This window comes from Acipenser ruthenus, chromosome 3 (assembly GCF_902713425.1).
Source record: "Acipenser ruthenus chromosome 3, fAciRut3.2 maternal haplotype, whole genome shotgun sequence".
Classification (NCBI taxonomy): domain Eukaryota; kingdom Metazoa; phylum Chordata; class Actinopteri; order Acipenseriformes; family Acipenseridae; genus Acipenser; species Acipenser ruthenus.
Window position 1 is genome coordinate 13169255 of NC_081191.1, and position 20126 is coordinate 13189380.

At 37.2% G+C, this 20126-nt stretch overlaps 1 protein-coding gene across 1 annotated transcript in view; it reads left to right on the forward strand.

Annotated features, from left to right (window-relative positions):
• The first annotated feature begins 3300 nt into the window (after positions 1–3300).
• Positions 3301–20126, forward strand: part of LOC117394203 (G patch domain-containing protein 8-like) — a 138058-nt gene continuing 121232 nt past the window's right edge. Inside the window, exon 1 of the mRNA XM_033992280.3 lies at positions 3301–4102. Within this exon, the coding sequence (XP_033848171.3) occupies positions 3989–4102 (114 nt within the window). The 5' untranslated portion in view covers positions 3301–3988. The remainder of the gene's footprint in view (positions 4103–20126) is intronic.

Below are 20126 nucleotides of genomic sequence, written 5' to 3' on the forward strand. Positions count from 1 at the left end.
ATTATCGGGGCTGACAAAAGATCCTGCATGCCCCAAGAGCCTTAGGGCTCTTGACGGCGGTGATTTCGACCATTCAGAGTGCTAGAGCGCCCTCTACTAGGTCGCAGTATACGTACAAGTGGCAGTTGTTTCAAGATTGGTGTCTGGCGGAGGGCCATGACCCAATATCCTGCCCTTTGGCAGTGATATTACAGTTTCTACAGAAACTGATAGATGAAGGGAAATCTCTCTCTACGTTTAAGGTGTATTTAGCTGCCATATCGGCTTGCCATGTACGCATTGACGGTTTATCGCCAGGTTGCCATTTTCTGGCATCTCAGTTCCTGAAGGGCGCAAGACGCTTGCGGCCTCCAAGGATGACCAGTTTACCGTCATGGAGTCTTGACGTGGTGTTAGAAGCCCTTACCAAGGCACTGTTCGAGCCTCTCCACAGCGTGGATATAAAGCTCGTATCTATGAAAACTGCGTTCTTGCTATCAGTGGTATCAGCAAAACGCGTGGGCGAGTTACATGCACTTTCAGTGCATTCATCATGTACTCGTTTCGCAGGAGACGGTTCTAAGGTCTCCATGCGTCCAAATCCGGCCTTTTTACCCAAGGTCATATCCCCGTTTCATATGAACCAACCAGTTGAGTTGATGGCGTTCCATCCTCCTCCTTTTTCTTCCCCTGAGGAAGAACGATTACACATGCTCTGCCCCGTTCGGGCATTGAGGTGTTATATTGACCGTACAACGACTGTGAGGCAAACAGAACAGTTGTTCATATGCCATGGTTCTAGGACTTTGGGTCAGCCATTGTCTAAACAACGCCTTTCCCATTGGATAGTGGATGCTATTAAATTAGCATATGAATCTGCACGCCTTCCGCCACCAGGGCAGTTGAAGGCACATTCCACTAGGGGTATGGCGACATCCTGGGCCCTCTTTAGAGGGGTGCCGGTGTCTGAAATTTGCGCTGCAGCCAGTTGGGCTACACCGCATACTTTTATGAGGTTCTACCGTCTAAATGTACTGGAATCCTCTGCTCAATCGTTCAGAGCATCCATGTTACACTCCATGACGCCCTAGTTGGCGGTCATATTGAGTATTGTCACGATTTGGTGTTGATTATTCCACCTTAGGACAGGTGTCATTGCGAGCATAGACGCTGGGGCGCGGTTCCGCTTACGCGTAGATGTGTTGCCTATGCAATTGCGTTATGATGTAAGTCTGTCCTACTGCCAAGAACCCTCCCTCGGGACGGCTTGGGTACACTGTTCCCATACTTGATGGTTATTTTCGACTTGAAAGGGAACGATAGAGCAATTTCACTCGCAAAAGTGGCGAGCGAGCAGAAAGCAGTTTTGTAAGCGTAGACTGAGTTTCGTAAGTGATTATTAGAACCGTAGTTGTATTTCCCCCCCATTTTATAGTTACAAACTTAGTTTTACAGTTACAAACTGCTTTTCTGCGCACACGGATTTTTGACAGTTATTTCAAGCCATATTCCCTGTCTATGAGAATCAACTTTGAAATAAGTGGCCCAGAGCGATTTAACCCCTGAAATACGCCAGTTAATTATTCAATTTCTGTTACATTTGCGGTATGCAAATAAGAAGCTGGAATGCGAATAAGAAGCCAACTTCAGCGCCGTGTAAATATATGTATATTAAACATTACCTGGTATTATGAAACATTAGCAGTAAATAGTGTGAGATACATATCATCTAAAAGCTAAACATCCTCATCACAGCAGCAGCAGCAGCGACTACTAGGTTTAGCATTTATTTTCGTTCTGTCTCCGGTCCCCTCTAATACACGCACAGATACAGACAAACGGTGGGTGGCCATCCTGGAAAACTAAAATCAAGGGGTATTTATAGTCAGGTGCGTATTTTCAATTGCTGGGTCATTAATTAATTAGCTGAGTGGGGAAGGAACAATAAAGTGCTACAAAATAAATCAAAGTGCCATATCAAAGAAAACGTGCAGAAATCAAATATATAAATAATAAATAGAAAGTGCAAAATACAAATGTGAAATAACGGGTCATTTCGACCCCCTTCCACATTGTAGCTGTATTACTGATGTATAACTGAGCTGCTGTAGCAAGAGAGTGATGTTACGTAACTCAGTGCTTGCCTGGACAGTGGAGGAGTTACATGGAAGCATAAGCGTCACTTCAGTGTGTTACTTTGGCAGCTTCCAACTTTCAGCAATATGAGTTCATGTTCCTGTTTGTAGAATCGGAAAAGTACGGAAGCGTCCTAGTGTCAATTAAAAAATAAAAATAAAAGTATCTCCTACGATATATATATATATATATATATATATATATATATATATATATATATATATATATATACTGAACAGAAAAAAAACTGATATTTTAGATCATTGTTAAAAGACAGTCTCTAAAGAGAGATATATATATATATATATATATATATATATATATATATATATATATATATATATATATATATATGACTAGGACTAATACCTTAATACTGTATTATTAAGTAATAGGAACATGAACAGTTGGATCACCAAGCATTTTGGAATTACCGGAAAGTCCATCTATTATGTGCACACTTATGGGCCTTCCCAAGTGTTTAACACCATGGACAGAAGAACCCAACTAGTGGGTAACTAAACCGTTAGAGGCAGCACACAATGTGAATTTAATATATTTAAACATCATTTAAACGTATTAATACTTTGTTATGCTGTCAATAAATTAATAATTTAGCATTGGTTCTTTGTTGTTCATTACGGAAAATGTCAATCAATCACGTCTTTAATTTATCTTTGGAGATGAATGTTGATTGATCATTCTGCGAGAGAAAAATAAATGCCAGCTATAGTAATTCATTATACGATAAAAGTCTAGCTGGAACAGAGGAGCAGTTGTTACTGTATTGGCAATCGCTATTGTTGATCTTAATGTTATATTACAGTTCATGACTGAATGATACATGCAGAGGTATACAACCTTTCAATATTTTACCGACGGCTATATGTTTCACAGAAAAAAACAACAACTAAAAAAACTAGAAACTAAACGAAGAAAATGATATTATATATAGTAGCATCTGCTGAGCAGCGGTGTCTTGTCAGGTGAAACAACAGCGTTCTGATGATTCAGCTGCTTTAGTTCCAGCGCGGGGCACAAGCTTCTTAGCCTGCTCTTGGTTCTGAGAATGAGACTCGCACGATTCCGAGTAGAGTGGCAGTGAGATAAAAGTGATTGTTTTCTATTTCCTGCATTGTATTCCCTATTTTGGAACGGGATTGATCGCTCTCAAGACAACTGGGGAGAGAGAGAGAGAGAGAGAGAGAGAGAGAGAGAGAGAGAGAGAGAGAGAGAGAGAGAGAGAGAGAGAGAGAGAGAGATTCTAATACATGCCAAAATCCAAGTCCAAGTTTAATTTGGCCAAGTATAGCCTGTTTGTGATCTTTTGCCTGTAGGTGCCTCTGGGGGCAGTTAGTTGTGTCTACAAACCATTTGCCATTGTTGCACCTCCCTAGCAAAGCAGGACATTTGATATTGTTCATTAAATATCTTAATATATAGCCACCACAGCCAAGTCCGTGGTGCCTGCAGGGTGATAGGCAGTTGAGTAAAAGAAGTGAATTATAAAGTCAAGTGCCACTGACTGCGCGGTTATTTTATTTTGTTTAATATTCCCTGACTGCGCGCAGTGCTGCTGAGACTCGACAGTGCGAGCGTCAATAATGTATGGATGCTAAGAGAGTGGTTTCTGGAAGAAAAATACAGCTGTGGACAGTATTTGGCAGATGCAGAGATTTGCAAGGACTGTATCGTTAAATGATGTTAGTGGACTAGCGGTCTTCGGTGAAATATAAAGGAGTAAAAAGCCAGGTGTTTTCTGTGAGGAGGATTCATGCTCGCTCTGCTGTGTACAGCTGCTGCTGATTCCCCCCTGGCCGGTGAGTAACCCTCTCTCTTGCCGAATCTCTACATATGGGAGACACTGGACCGTATGGCGTGCTATTACCTTGTCATCAGCTCCACGCATCTCAGCAATGGCCATTTCCGAAGCATTAAGGGAGTTTTCAGGGGGCCCCTCTGCAAGACTACAGGGACTGAATTACCGGTAATGTAATTCTTCTTTTATCGCTTTACCCTCGTTTACTACATGCACACAATACCCCTTTCCAGTGCAGTGCGAAGCACAGTAATGTTGTGAAAGTTATTTCAGATATCTACTGTACTGTGGTATTTTTTTTTTAGTGTTACAGTGATTAAAAAGCATTGTCCTACAAATACTGTCAATCACAGAACTCAGCGCTGCACAGTGTGGCATTGTATATAAAAGTTACAGGAATGACTGTCACAGCAATGAACGCGGTAGCACTCAATTTTTAAACTTTTTTTTTTCCAATTCTGAATGAAAGTACTGTACGGTTGCCCATTAATAGCCTTAGTTATAGTCTTTCTATTAAGAATATAAGAATATATCTTTGAAGATTTTGAAAAGAGAACGAGAATGAAGTAAAGACTTGATGGATTGTTATTTTCTGTAACAAGGGACAAATTCTAGTCTGACCCCAGTTATTGTTTCTGCCTGCAGTGATCTATTCATTTATTGACAGTCGAAACATCTCCTTTTGAAACTTTAATATAATAATACATAGTTTAATAACAACTAGAAATGTTGCGTTACCAGTATGTTAAGAAATTCAAAATACTTATTTTGTTGGTCCCTCTGTTGTAGATTTGTATAGCCATTTTTGCAGTTAATCATGAAACACGTTTTCTTTCTTAACGAGGTTATTGTTTTAAAAAATACAGCACCAGTACATTATTTGCATTTTTTTTAGCTATATGTAGAATGGCTGCTGACATTTAAATTTTCAAAGGTTATTAATATTCAATATTATTATGATGTCTCGCGTGTATTCATATTTTTTTTTATTTAAACATCACATCATTTTTCACTTTCTACTTTTTCCCAAACTGCAAATTCTGTGATAACATTTTTATTGCGCATAACTACAGTACAAACCAATTCAATGTGAACAAATTAAAAGCGTTATGGTCATAGAAATATAGAAGGTTATTTAAAATATGTGATTTTTTTTATTAGTTGCACAGCATACTTTCCATATGTCACAGCTTCGCTATTCTGACAAAAGCTGTAATTACGTTATTTATTAAAGTCCATTAAATTCCAACATTCTCACAGGACAAAGTAATGATGCACATGGGTTTGTATTTGATAATTCTGGACATTTACAGTAACATCAAACTATAGATTTCTTTATTTAGCTGGTAAATATTATCAGCAGCACTTTTCTAGGTTACATAGTTTGGACTTTATTATTTAATACCCATGTTTGCATGATTCCATATTTGAAATGCTGCCTATTCATTGAGCATGAAATGCAATAAGAATTGGTGTATGTGCTTTCATCATTGGTAACACTGTTGAACGTTTAAACACCTTTATGAAATTTCATGGCTGTATAAGCAAGACTAACACAAATTGGCCTCCTTTGTGGTGTTAATTGAACAGAATTATCTGAAATTGAATTTCTATGGCATTTTATAGATAACATTGTGTTACATAGTCTTTGGTTGAGTTTATGGTAGATTTTGCTTTCAGACTTTTGTAGCTGTTCCAAATTGTAAGACGTTTTTTATACCGCACATCGAATTAACTTAGGAGGGTGCATAAATCCTTTCTTATTCCGAATCCACAGAAAACTTATATGGTGGCATTTTTCATACTGTATGTAGCTTTGGCTGTGGTATAAAAGTAACCAGAAAATGTTTTCAGAGATGACCACTAACTGTATTTCTCATGGAACAAAACTTTGCAGAAAGAGCAGACTTCCTCGAGAAGCAACATCACCTCTAACATAATGTCTCCAGCCTCTTGACTTCTGTGTGTATATTCTGTGTATAGAACTCATTAACATCTCACAAATTCCAGTAATTCTAGATCATTTACTATCATGTTCAATTTAAAACAAGCTTGCAGAATTGATTGCCAGTTTATGCTGGGAATTTGATATGAGGGGTTACAACATGTTGCTTCTTTCCAAATAGCATGAAATAGACTGCAGGGCTAAAATGAGGCTGCAAAAATGAAATGTAATTGCAGATGCAAGTACCATAAAGCAAAGGGACTGCATGTGGATTTACTCTATTTCAGATATTTACTATTTACATATATGGATATGGAAAACAGAGCATTGGTACAATACACAGTGTTTCAGGAAGAAAGGACTTGACAAACACAGCTAAGAGAACAAAACCTGTCCCCCCCATCACTCCCCCCCCCCCCCCCCCCCAAAAAAAAAAGTCCTTACCCACCAGCAGAGGGCTCTTACCACCAGCAAGTTGGCTTTGTGTGGACCCTCACATAGAAATATAAATAACTATCGGGCTCCATCAGCCGTATCATTTACTGTATTTGCTAGCTGAAAAACCTTTGGCACACGACTCTCTGTCATTTGAATCCAGCATGCTGAGTTCTGATAGCTGCCTTTAACTGATAAAGATTCTGTGTTCTTGCTAATACTATTATACAGAAATCCATTAATTCCTTTCTTCCAGCGTGCAGGTTCTTAGGAGTTTTGAAAAATATATATAAATAGATCATTCAGTCTGATACATGTTTTTTTTTTATTTTTTAAGAAGTTTAATCTTCTTACTGATTCTCAAAACATCGTAAGCCTTTGGTACCAGATAAGAAAATATAAAAGGTCTTTTTGATGTAGCTGGAATCTGGATTAATTTTATTGATTTAAGGATAACTGTGTGATAAGTATTTTATTTATCATACAAGCAGGTTCATTATTACTGTTATATCTGAAAAGCAAGTTCATACAAATAAGCTGAAATGTACCAGCGCATGCCCAATGAAGTGTTGTATAAGCTATATTACCTTCGCGTGGAAACACACTAGTCTGTGACAAACATGGCCCATCTAATCTTCCATAAGGAAGGCACTTGTATCTGCTTTCGTTTTGTGTAGTAGACATCTTTCACACTGTACATGTTTCCTTCGCGTGTTGTTTTTTGATGTATTATTATGATTAATGTTGCATTCAATAAATAAAAAAAAAACCTAAAAAAACCCTGTTTGTTCTGTGTAAGTGGTTGCGGGGAAAAGAAAACCCAAGATGGAGTTTTCCATTTCCAGCTAATGAAAGGACCTACTCACAATTATAGCAGCACTGTGTTATTTCAATATACGTTCCCAAAGTCTTAGATAAAGCTCCAGCTGATTCGGAATGTTTGCAGAATGGACACGTATCAAATAAACTAGCAAATGAGATTCAGAAACAATGCATTTCCTTTCGGAATGAGGTCTTTGAGGATGATCCGACCTAAAAAAAATAAATAGTCTGTCAGTCTGTTTTGTTTGTTTATTTATTTTGGCTGCAAGTGCCGTGTGCTGTTTTTGTTTAAAACCTTTTATTTTGTTCATTATTAAACGCGCAACAGAGCAATTCACATTTCACTTCGCAGTACTGTGTGTTTCTTCAGGGTCTGAGTCACCACTACAGCCTGCTTGTCACAATGCAACAATGAATCATAATAATACATCAGAATACAACATGCAAAGGAAACATGTACAGTGTTAAAGATGTCTACTACACAAAACGAAAGCAGGTACAAGTTCCTTCCTTATGGAAAATTAGACAGACCATGTTTGTCACACAGACTAGTGTGTTTCCACGCGGAGGTAATATAGCATATACAACGCTTCACTGGGCATGCGGCTGTATGTTTCAGAGCACTTGTGAGGGGACATGCGGAAGTCATGTTTTTTGGCTCAGAAGAGATGCTCGAGAGCAGTGATTTTGGACATAGCAGTGTGGCATTATGCAGATGTTTGGGCGCATACGGATTATTCTACAATGACCGAATACATTCGGAACAGCAAGGCGGGATAGTTTATGTTTTATCTTTCATGTAGTGCTGATGTACCCTTTAATGTATACCAAAAAAAACATAATTATTGTTAAATGAGGACACCAAGAGATAATTGTGTCAGCCTGGTCAGTTTACTTAATGGGTTGTTATAATCAATACCAATATTATATGTTCTCTTAACAGTGCATTACCCACAATGCTTTGCAGAGAAGCTTCATTATGTTCACGTCAATAGCCATGCACTACCTGTAATGATATTCACTTCACACAGAAGAGGTCTGTCAGATGTAGGTGAGAAAAAACTGCAGTAATCAGTATTACATGTGTTTTGTGCATATTTACTGATGCATACAGCTCATAGTGAAGGCAAGCAGGCTACCTTGTGAAGTGTGAGGAGTGTCACCTTTTCCTTTATTAGGAAGACATCATCAGTCCTTCTGATAGTTTGGCCTTACAGCAAAGCACTGTTATTGAAATACTTACATTTATAAGTCAGCTGTAAAACTACCTAATTAGAACTGGAAGTATTCATTATTTGTTGAATACCAGAAATACCAGTGTGTTTGTGTTTGTGTGTGTGTGTGTGTGTGTGTTGTATTACTTTTATGACCTGATGTATTTCTAGTATTTCTTTGAACATAGGACTAAACTGTTTTTTTTGTTTTTTTTTTACCTTAAGGGCCCTCAACAGTTCTAGCATTCCTGTGTAAATATTCTAAGAATGCCACCAAAACAGAACTTTTTAAAAGTCTACTGCTTTTTTGTCAGTCTGCATGTTCTACTTGCAAAGCTAATCTTGAAAGCTCTATACTTCATTTGGGATCTTCAGTCACAATTAGGTCTCCTGACTGCTGGGCCTTGCTGGAATTGTCTTTAAGCAGCTCCACTGGGACCATTTCCCAGCAGCCATAAACCCAATGGTTATCATATGAAATGTAGAGCGCAACATACATACTTAATCATCTCTTCCATTTCATTTATTTCCCCTCTGCTCCATTTACATTAAGATGAAGGTTTAAAAAAGTAAAAACACAAAAAAACAGTTTAGTTTATTACTAGTTTATTGAACATTATCAGGGAAACTTAAAATAATAATGTGTCAGATGTCATGTTTCATTCCAAACAGTCAAACTGCAGGCAGATTACTGCCTGTGCAGGTACAAGAAATACATTTTATACACTGCCTGGCTACGTTATCAGGGCCTGCCTACCCAATTGCATCTGGCAAGGTCTGCAAGGACAGTCGTGTTAGTAGCCTGCTGCAAGACGCTGACCATCAGGGTGTTTGAGGAATGGCAGGGAAAGTGGCTGCTAACATTTAATAAAAAAGGATAGAATTATCCATCGAGACACCACCCAGTCCTTTTTGGAGGCTGTAAAACAAAATAACATTCTCTTTGTTTAAAAGTCAGCTATACAGTATTTTCAGATCACATTTAGTGGACACTGTTCACTGCACTTTATTCTACAGTCTGGAAGTTTAGGAATAGGTGATGTAGCTGGATACCACATGATAACACTATCTAGGTGATGTGGAGTTATAGTCACCAAGTTAAACTCAGTTTGGCTTCCTCCTGTTTCTTGAGAACAGGTGGTTTATTTAGTTCCTCTGCACTAACCTCTCTTTGAAAACTATTTCTCATAATTTTCAAAACCATTTTAGGTTTATGTTTCTCATTTGTGACATTAATGGTTATCAATAGTAGCACTTTGCTGAAGTCAGCTGGTGCACGTGTTACAGGAACATTGATGGACAAAAACAGGTTTAAAATAAAATCCAGCATAGCTTCTGGATTCCATGACTTGAAAGCGTGCTGTTCGAAGAGTTTTGTCTTGATCTTCATGGTGACTTATTGAAAGACCATGAATCATCAAGAAAATAAAACAAATCACAGTCTCAAAATGCACATGATCCTTTTGCTAGTACTCATTAGCTCTGGTCTGATTGTTATGTGTCTAGTATCTGAATCAATTGCTGTTTTCAAGTATTAAATTATGTTTTTTTGAAACATTGACCTGATTCATGCCTTGAATGCATTTTGCATTTTAATCAGTTAATGAATTCATGACTGTTATGCCTGAGGGGACAAAAACAACTTTGAACTAGTGCCAACAAAGAGAGACCTTTATTACTAGTGTTTGTTATCTCTAAATTATCTGTACTTTTGAAATTAGGTTTTATTTAAAATGGTCTTAAAAGTCTACTAGATTACAACCTTTAAAGCCAATCCCTGTTACTAAGAGTATAACTAACTGATCACAGTAAGAAAATATTTTTGCCTTTGGTCGACTATTGTATTGTGGACTTGGCCTTATTGTTCAGCTTGCTAACTGATTCTCATTGCATCTGCAGCTGATACTACATGCTCAACTACACTAAGATTACATTTTAATTATGCTGATTCTATCCTAATAGTGGCTTTCAAGAAGAACCAAAACAAAAAAAACCCCAAGCAAACAAACACTTTGATGACAAAATTTGTTGTGTCTGGTAATGTGTTGCATACTGTCACTCAGCGATCCAGGTAAGCTGTGTACCTGCCGTTTTTACGCATTAAAAGAACAAAATACGCACTAAATTTAAATTGAATGTAAGGATTTTTAAAAAAAATGAAGAAACAACATTTTAATTTATAAATGCTATGGCAGGAGGGAACTTCTTTCTGCATTGTACGGTCACCAATTTCTGTTCTTATTGTGTTATCTTCAAAAGGACCAAAACTATTAAAAACTAAGATGCAACATGTTGTGCAGAAGTGGGGAATAGCAGCTGTTTATATTCCCAGGAATTCATGGTAAGATTGGATGGAAGTTTCCTGCTCTATCGATGCTCACTCAAGTTTGAAATGCAACCTTTTAGAATGGTCATCCTCAGCACGCCAGATAAGGTTTTGGGTCTGGGAGTAACTTACCCTCTAATTTTAACACTGAGAGAGTAAAATGTATTTTCAGGGGGTAAAATGCAACTTTACCTTGAAGTCATGAGTAATCTCGATAAACCCTGTACAGTCTTTAATGGTAATGGGGTAGGCATTAAAGCCTTCCATTTTAACTGTAATATGACTTTGAAATACTGTACAACCACACGTGTTCTAAGGTTCTTTATCTGCACAGCGTATCACACTGACTTTGCAAATTAATTACGTTACTTATATTTTAACATTACATTCTTAAATTCAGTGAACATGTTTAAACTTCAATATAAAGCCATGCATATAAATAAGGAAATGCATTAATACGTTATAAAACAGTTTAATGTTATTGTCACCTTTTTTTAGCGGTTGCCTCTGATGATGGTTCCAGTTGGATTTGTAGCTGGACTGGGGTTTTACACTTCAACCTGTGTAGCTTTGAATTTTTCTTATTCTGACTGTGATTGGCTGCAAAGACAACAGGACTAGCCAGAGATTGGATAATGTTGTTGGGTTGTTTTTTCTTGTGTAGTTTCCTAGCAATTGAAGCCATTGTATTCTGTGAGATGTAGTTGTTAGTGGAAGTTTTAGGGGAGGCAGACAAGCTGTGCATCAAAAATGCTATGCGTATATATACGGCAGGTATGCAGCTTATCTGGACCGCTGGTCATCCTTATTGAACTAGCAATGGTTACAACACATCCTGGAACAAAAAAAAAAAAAAGCAAAAAACACAATCAAACACTTGTGCAGGACCCATGTAGACAAATTCAAGAGCTTCATTGATTTGTAAAGTGTGAAATGGAAATTGAATTTTCTTTTGGATATAGACTTCTCAGGCATTGATGTGGAGAAGCCTGCATTTGAATGTAATATGGAACTTGGTATTGCCACCATCACTAAATGCATTGGAGTCCAATACCACATACAGAAATATATTATATTAATGCAACTTAGTTTAGTTTAAAAATGTTCATGGTGTGAGTAAAAAAGAACGAGCTGGAATAAAATAGGTTAAATGATACACATTTTACGGTTTGAAAATTAAAAGTTGTTCTGATGGATTGCATTTGTAACATGTTCTCCCTCTACAATTCTTTAAACATACAGGACTTTTCACCAACTTCTAGAGGGCCAGTACTTGAGCCTATGCTTAATATTTTAAAATGTCCTCTTCTATGTACTCACAATGTACTCTATACAGATTGATTCAGCTAAATATGCATACTTCAGGCTAGAGGTACAAACTAATAGATGTGATATAACCATGAAGCCCGCTCAGAATACTGCTAAATTGTATTTTCAGCATGCACTACTGGTACCTCCTGAGACTTATTCAAGTGCACTCTGTCTGTGTGCGATGATGGTTCTTACATTATATCTGTACCATCTTTATTGTCTTTAGTTATTAACATATGCATATTATTTTGAAAACTGTTTCAGGGAACTGTTTAAGAGGCTGTGGTCAATTCATGGGAATTGTGAAGGTTTTTGTTTTATTCCCCCGAAAGCTAATTTTAGCCCTTTTTTACTTTGAAGTAGAAAACCTGGCTTTCTGGGGGCACATGGATTGTTACTGTAAAAAAGCAGAGAAGTTTTAATTGGACCTGTGTTGTGCTTACCTAAGAACACTTGTGCCAGGGATACGGCAACAGTTGTCTCTTTTATTCATTTTTTGGAGGTCATTATATTAAATTGAGAGAGGAATTGCATCAACATGTCATGCAGGTGTTCTCTGATTCATTGTTAGGCAATTTAATACATTCAGGGCTAGGTCTGCCTAATTATTTCTGAAAGAAAAAGAGTTCTGTCACTGTTGTATTGATATTAGATTATTATTTGAAAGTAAGCAGCCTTGTTTCAAGGAGTGTGCTAATTAAAAAACAACAGTTTTGCTAAATATTTGAGGGGGCGTTGTTAAGAACATTTTTCAGTTTTCACCAGTTTTCGGATCCATTGAATATTAATTTTTTGGCTGAAAAACAGTGCACTCTTTTAATAGAATATTAAAATATATCATCTTCTTGCTTAACCACTCGCCCCCCCTATAGTATTATTAATTCTCATGGGAGATTTTATTTTAAGACTATTTCAGTTTAATAGTAAAACATTGAGATGATTACACTCAAGGAATTTTAAAAAAATGCATATTTAATGTAAGTAAAGAAATTCATATGTAAATAAATTACTAAGCTGCAGTTAAAGAATGGAGCACAGCTTTAATATTGTAGCGTTATGTGGAAATGAAGGAGGCCGGGACTCAACATTGTGCAGGTTAAGTGTGCTTCTATACCAGCCAGTGGTACAGCTACAGCTGAGCAGCGTGTGACAAACAGACTGTGACAAATAATAAAAGAAAAGAAAGTCCAAAGCACACTTTTTTGGGCGTGTACTACAGCCAACTACATGGAGTCTCTGGTTCCTTTTAGTTCTGTTTCTCTTTGGCTCTACATGGCTGTTTCTTCTCTCTGTTCTTCTTACTGCAGCTTGTATATATATGAGATAATTAATCAATGCTTTTTCATATTGGGAGACAGACTCTTTTCAGAGGAGATGGCCATAGTAAGAGAAAGCACGTTCACCCATAGACTTCAAGGAACAACAGGGATGAAGAGGAAGCTGCCATCTGAGGATATCAAGGCAAGGTACAGGCAAAGTACAGGGGATCTGAACCAAGAACAATTGCATAAGTTAGGAGGAGGAGGCGATGGTTTCTAAAAATATTCTCCCCGAAGACAGCTAAATGCCAGTGAAGTTTGAGATGTCCTGCTATGATGTAGTATGTGGTATACATAATGTAATATGGCAAAATGTATTTAAGATGTGCTTTTATTTTATTTTATTTTGTTTCTAATAGTTCCTGTTGCAATATCAATTAAGGAGCTAAGTTAGTCCCGTTTTATTTTCCTACCCCTTTTGTAGATATCACATCTTAATATTGCCCACCCCCTTATTCTAACTTGGCTTTTTGTACATAAAATGTTTTTGGTCAGGTCTGCTTATACAAAGACAGTTGTTAGTACTGTAGGACAAGTTCTTGAAACAGTCTTACATGCGAACAACAAACTTGGTGTATTTTAAGAGATTCAGGTCCCCCTTGTGAAGTTTGGTTGTGAAGAATTTATTGTGGTAGGATATGTATATAGGTTTGAGCCTTTGGGAATTTTCAAGGCTCTGTTTGAACATAAGAAGGTTGGGAGGAGGTGTTCACAAAAGGTTGTGTGTGCAACTGGAGTACATTGAATATGGTTAGTCCTGAGGTTTTTTACAACCTGCTTCCAACCCGGACTCGCTACTACAGTACCCGACTCTACCCCGCAACCCACTGCAGCACTGTCTTCTTACCCGCGACCCGACCCGCTTTAATAAGACCTGCAACCCGACCCGAACCCGCAAGTGTTTATCCTTCACCTACTGCCTGCGCCGACTGACCCTCTCACGCTCTCATTCACACAGATATCTCTACCATTCTCCACAGACTTTATACAATAGGCTATACAGCGTGGTAGCTTTCTGTAGTGGTCTGGATATATTTTAACATAGTAACATATTATCTATCTCTGCTTACTCAAAATACCTGTCTATTCCTTTCATGCACCACTTGAAAGGGAGCTACTCCTGTGCTTTCACAGAGACATACCAGTTTTGTGGCTGTTGTACACAAAAACATAATGACAGGTTTTACAAGCAACAAATCCAGTCACATATTCATTATTTTAATTCGCTACGATTCCAAAAGAATTCCACACTTGTGATTTACCTCTCAAACTATTATCCACTACATGATATAAACCAGGCGCTATCTTTTGATTCACCTCGTCCAGACATTTTTAATATCACCAAGCAGACGTGATAAAAGGATCTTGCGACGCATCAAACAAGTGGCAATACAAACCGAGAACACTGCTTAGTCAGCTGACTCCTCCCTACACCTCCTGCTTTACCGCAGGAAATACATTGACCTTCTAATACGTTATTTGGGAAAGGGTTACAGACGAGTACGCTGAAAGACCAGAAAACGTTTTTGGTGATTCAAATTCAGGCCTGAACTTGACCCTCAAATGACATTTTCTGACCCGCACCCGAACTGAAAACCATGAAAATAGTTCACATTCCGACCCAAACCCAGCCCGCTTTGTGGGTCACACGTGGGGACCTGACCCGATGCAGGACTCTAATGTTAGTACAATATAGCAGGACCACTGCTTCTAAAAGCTTGGTTTGGCACAGGCAAGCGGGCAAAACACTGAGAAGTAGGATACAAAAAAAAAAAAAACATGTAAAATGATATGCATGGGTAAAACTAAGGGTCTTCAGCGGTGTTGGCTTCAATATAGGCTACACTTGCATTTTATACATACCACTAACTTACAACACAACTGCTCAAACTTGTTACCATTCAGACTTGTTTGTTATATTTTATTTTTACAGTTTACATGAATCAGTTCATTTTGCAGGATCCATATGTATTCCCAGGTATTGGAACGTGTTGTATTTTGACCACATTTCAGTGTGTATGCTATTGTTTATAAAAATAAACACTGCTGTTGTGTTTACAAAAACAACAGGAATGCTTTACATATTCAGAATCAACCAGGCTCAATAAAGCTAATCCCTGCAGAGAAGAGAAATGCACTTTGGGAGCAGTATCCTAGCTGATTAATGATCCAAGACATTAATATAGATGAAAACAATCTTTATGTTAATCGTATTCAGAAATTGCAACCTTATATAGAGCATGGGAGGCTCCAACTGTAATGTTGGGTTTATTATTGCAATTATTTTTCCTGCGGAGAAAATGGCACCCAAGGGTTGCAGCAGACAGAGCCAATTGCTTTATACTTTTTCAGCAATTCTTACTAGCCACCAACAAGTATTGGGACAGATGAAGAGATACAAAATAACCCCTTGCTTATTTGGTATCACTGAATAGACAACTGTGCTCTCTTAAAAGATGCAGTATTCCATTGAGAAACCCTTCCCATAAGTTCCCCACAACAACATATATAGACTGTTTTATACATTCTTATATTTAGGCAGTGTCAGTGCAATACAATTTTCATGATCACTAATACCGATTGTCCATATAGCCATCGTCTGTCGTCCGTTACCACCAACGATATTAACTTAGAGATGTGATGAGTGGCCATCTGTTTGCACATTATCTGTGAATTTTGTTTTTACAAACCACTTGGATGAGAAATCTTTAAGACATTGTGGTTTTTAAAAACAGTTAAATGCCCAAAAAGAGAACCCTTGATATCTTTGTAATTGTGTACATCTAGAAATATCTGTAAATCTAGTAATATCAGTAAATCTAGTAGGTAAATATAGCAATATATGTATGCAGTATCAGAATAAAATAAGAAGGCAGTTTGCATGTGAAGTGTGAGTTGTAATGTGTTCTGGGGAAACTAAGATTTTTTTGGCAAAAAGAAGAGAAAAGAAAATGGACAAGAGCGTGAACTATAACAGCATCCCCTCTCAGTATATGGAGGCATTTGTTATATTCCAGTTTTGCCTTTTTAAAATAGCATCTCAAGAAGACTATTCCTGGACCTCTGTCATCACAGCGAGGATGTTGATCCATTTGAGGGATAAGGTCAGTTTGTTCCTGAGATCCATTTTCATTGACAGCACTTTCATGTTCAGAATAACTAACTTGAACAGCTTTTGATTCCTGAGGTTTTTTTTTAAAAAAAAACTTTAAAACTTTCAGGACTCAGGAGGTTTGTACTTAGAAGAGACCATTCATTCACGAAGCATCGACTTTGACTTTTGACTTTGAATCTTGAGTTATTTCTATATTGTTTTTTAACACAGATTCAAAATGTATGTGTGTGTATAGCAGGGTTTCTATGCAGACCAATGTAGTGCTCCTGCAAAATTAAGGCTGGGAATAGAGGCCATTGGCTTGAGAGTATTACAGTTCATCTGATTGGTAAAAGGACTGCAGCAGTTGGGCATTTCATCAGTATTAATAATCAGTAATAATCGTTGATACATTTTAAAAGATGCAGAAATAAAACAATGATTTAGTCACATATTCTTTCAAATATTTTAATATTATGGTTGCGTAAGTAGTTAAAAAACAAAGCTTCTGTTCTATAAAAAAAGAAAAGAAAATCACTAATTGGCTTATGTGCAGATTATCATCGAAGGAAAAAAAAAACCTCTCAAATCTAGGACCTGTAAACTAATGCATCTGGGATTTTATATGAAGTGAAAATTAATAACATTGATATATTATATGCTGTTACTTTTGATTAATGTATAATCAGAGATGCTGTATTTTACAGAGTAGATTTTAGTGTACCTGCAATGAATTGACCCATTGAATTCTCTACCCATCAAACTGAATGGAAAGGCAAGGGCTGGACACAAACCGGTTCAAAGACAAGCCATTGAACTAAAGACAAGCTATGTAGTCCAGAGATTTGTACATGTCAAATCAGTATTATGAACTCATCAACTGCAAGGGGGAGATCCATTGCATACTGTATGGATTGCTTTTCATTGCAGTGCACTGGATAGTTCCTTCCCAACACAGAGCTACATACAGTAGCATACAGTGCTAAGATTGAGATGAGATTCGGATTTCTGCAAGGAACAAAAACTTAGCTGGTAAAGTGCCCAACAGACCTAACACCATATTACTAACTTTTTTTGTCTATGAAATGTGGATGCAGCAATACAATACCTTCCTCCTAACCTGACCTTGAACAGTTTTTGGTGACCTTACTTCATGTGAGATACTGAATACAAGTAGTTAGCTGTAGAGTAAAGGACATTCCCATTTAACTTTTGCTTGATTCCTTGACTAGTTTGTTCAATAGGGGTCACAGGAAAATCCTCCAAATCCTTTTTTTTTTTTTTTTAAGTTCGTAAGAACACAATACTCTGAACAGATCAGGTATAATTGCATTTTAGCAGTTTGATGAGGCAACACAACTAACCAGACATTTGATTTATAGTACATTTGTAGATGATTAAAAGCCAATGAAATTATATTTTATTAACAAGATTGAACAATCCTAGTTTATGCTTCATGGCACAGCGATGGCTAGAGGTTTTGCACTGCATCATCTACTGAATAAGAGGTCCAGCCAATGCAGATTTGTTTTTGAAGCAACCTAATACCATTATCATTATTCAACACACAGCTGAGTGGTTGTGCAAATCTGTACAGTACTATCCCAATGTCATAATGGCTTCAGTGAGAATGCAATTCATTTCAGTCAATGACCTCCCTGTCTTTTCATGCCCAGCTGTCTATATGTATTTTAGTTTATTTCTACATTTTTGTGAATGCAAGGTTTATTGAACTTTATTTTGATTAAACCAAAATTTGTGGGTTTTAATATTTGATAGTAAGGACCATACAGAAAAAAGTAGGAGCTTTGGTGGGATACTGATAAGTGCAATGGATGCTTTCTCAAATATGGTTTATTATAGTCCTGTCACAGAATTACAAGTGGGCCTATTCTTGCACAAAAACAAGAGAAACCGCATTGTTAAAATAGTCCAGCATAGCTGATTTCTATTAGCCAACCTAAAGGTTAATGGGAGAGAACTAAATAATTAAAAACGCATTCATAAGCAGCTATGTCAAATTGATATAATTTAGGGGTAAAAGTGTTCAGTTCTCTTCTGTACTTTAAAATTTAAAGCCGATTAAATTAGAAAAGTGTATGTGACTGGTATAAAATGATAATACATTAATCTTATTGATAATTAATGAAAAAACTAAGATAACGTTAAAAATATTAGGTGACAGAGACTCAAGCTTTTTACAATTATTTTTGCACATCTTTTGGGAAATTGGCTTCATGGTGTTGACTAGTAACTATTTACTATCTCCTGTGTAGAATATAATCCCGCTTGGATTCTCAATTTCTAAACCGGGTCATCACTGTAGAACCTAATAAAACAGAATGTTTCTTTTTATAAAAGAGCTGCATTTTATGGAGTTATTGCCCCTGTGTATGATAATGAAAGTATATATATATATAATATTTATTTATTTATTTATTTATTTTTAATATTCTGAACATGGCAAAAAACCTAACTGGGAATACATAGAGCCTCATTGAAGATTAAGTTACTATTTGAGTTGGGCTTCTATACTGCACATGCATTACAGGGAGACAGTGTGATTGCTCATACAACCTAATGCACTGGAGTATCATTCAGACTCCTGAGTTCACATCCCTGTCCCTACCTGTCACTATAACATCTGAATCTGAGTCATGTGCACCGAGCAAAAAGGGGTTAGTGCGGTAAGAGGCATTAGATGGATCCTTTCCTGAGACGGTTTACTACCAGAAATTGTGTATTTTGGTCTTTGTGTTATGAATTAGTGGCTAATGTTGATTAAACGCTTGTATTTAACATGTTTTCTTGGATAATCTTATGTTGTGAAGGGTGCCAATACTTTTGTCTGTGACTGTATATGCCTAAAAGGCAGCAGTGGCAATATAGCCAAGTGGAGGAAAAATACTGTATATTATTATTTGTTTATTTACCCAAGGCGACTTACAGAGACTAGGGAGTGTGAACGATACATCAGCTGCAGAGTCACTTACAACTACGTCTCACCCGCAAGACGGAGCACAAGGAGGTTAAGTGACTTGCTCAGGGTCACACAATGAGTCATTGGCTGAGGTGGGATTTGAACCAGGGACCTCCTGGTTACAAGCCCATTTCTTTAACCACTGGACCACACAGCCTCCGTATACTAGAATCTCAGCTGATCCAAGGTGGTGCCATAAATAAATGATATTCTCCCCCACCACATTTGATTGTAAATCCTGGACAAATAACGTTCCTACTTTAAAAGGTTGCTGCTGAAGCTTGACTCTCTTTACTATTATTGTAATGATCCTGCCGCAGTTTTCAGCACACTTTTACTCAGTTCCTGAGATTTATGCTTGATGGCGGTGAGATCATTTTCTCGTCATTTGTTATTGCTTCCTGTAAATCCACACAAATGTAATAAAGGGTTGCCATTATTTATGTCTCAATAATTACTTTAGATGGTGGTTAATGGACTTTAGGAAGCCTTTTTTTGTTTGAATATTTACTGGAACTACACCTACAGGGTACTTAACAAAAAAAAGCATAGCTTTTTGCAATAGTATGTGGTCACAAAGACACTTCATTGATTAAAGATAACATTCATGCAGAACTAGGTACTACCTCCTAGTATAAATGTACAGTATAGTATATCAATACATCTTTAATTGTATTACCATTCATAAATGATACACTTTCCATCTCTGGATCAATGTATGATTCTACAGGGCAAAAAACAACTGT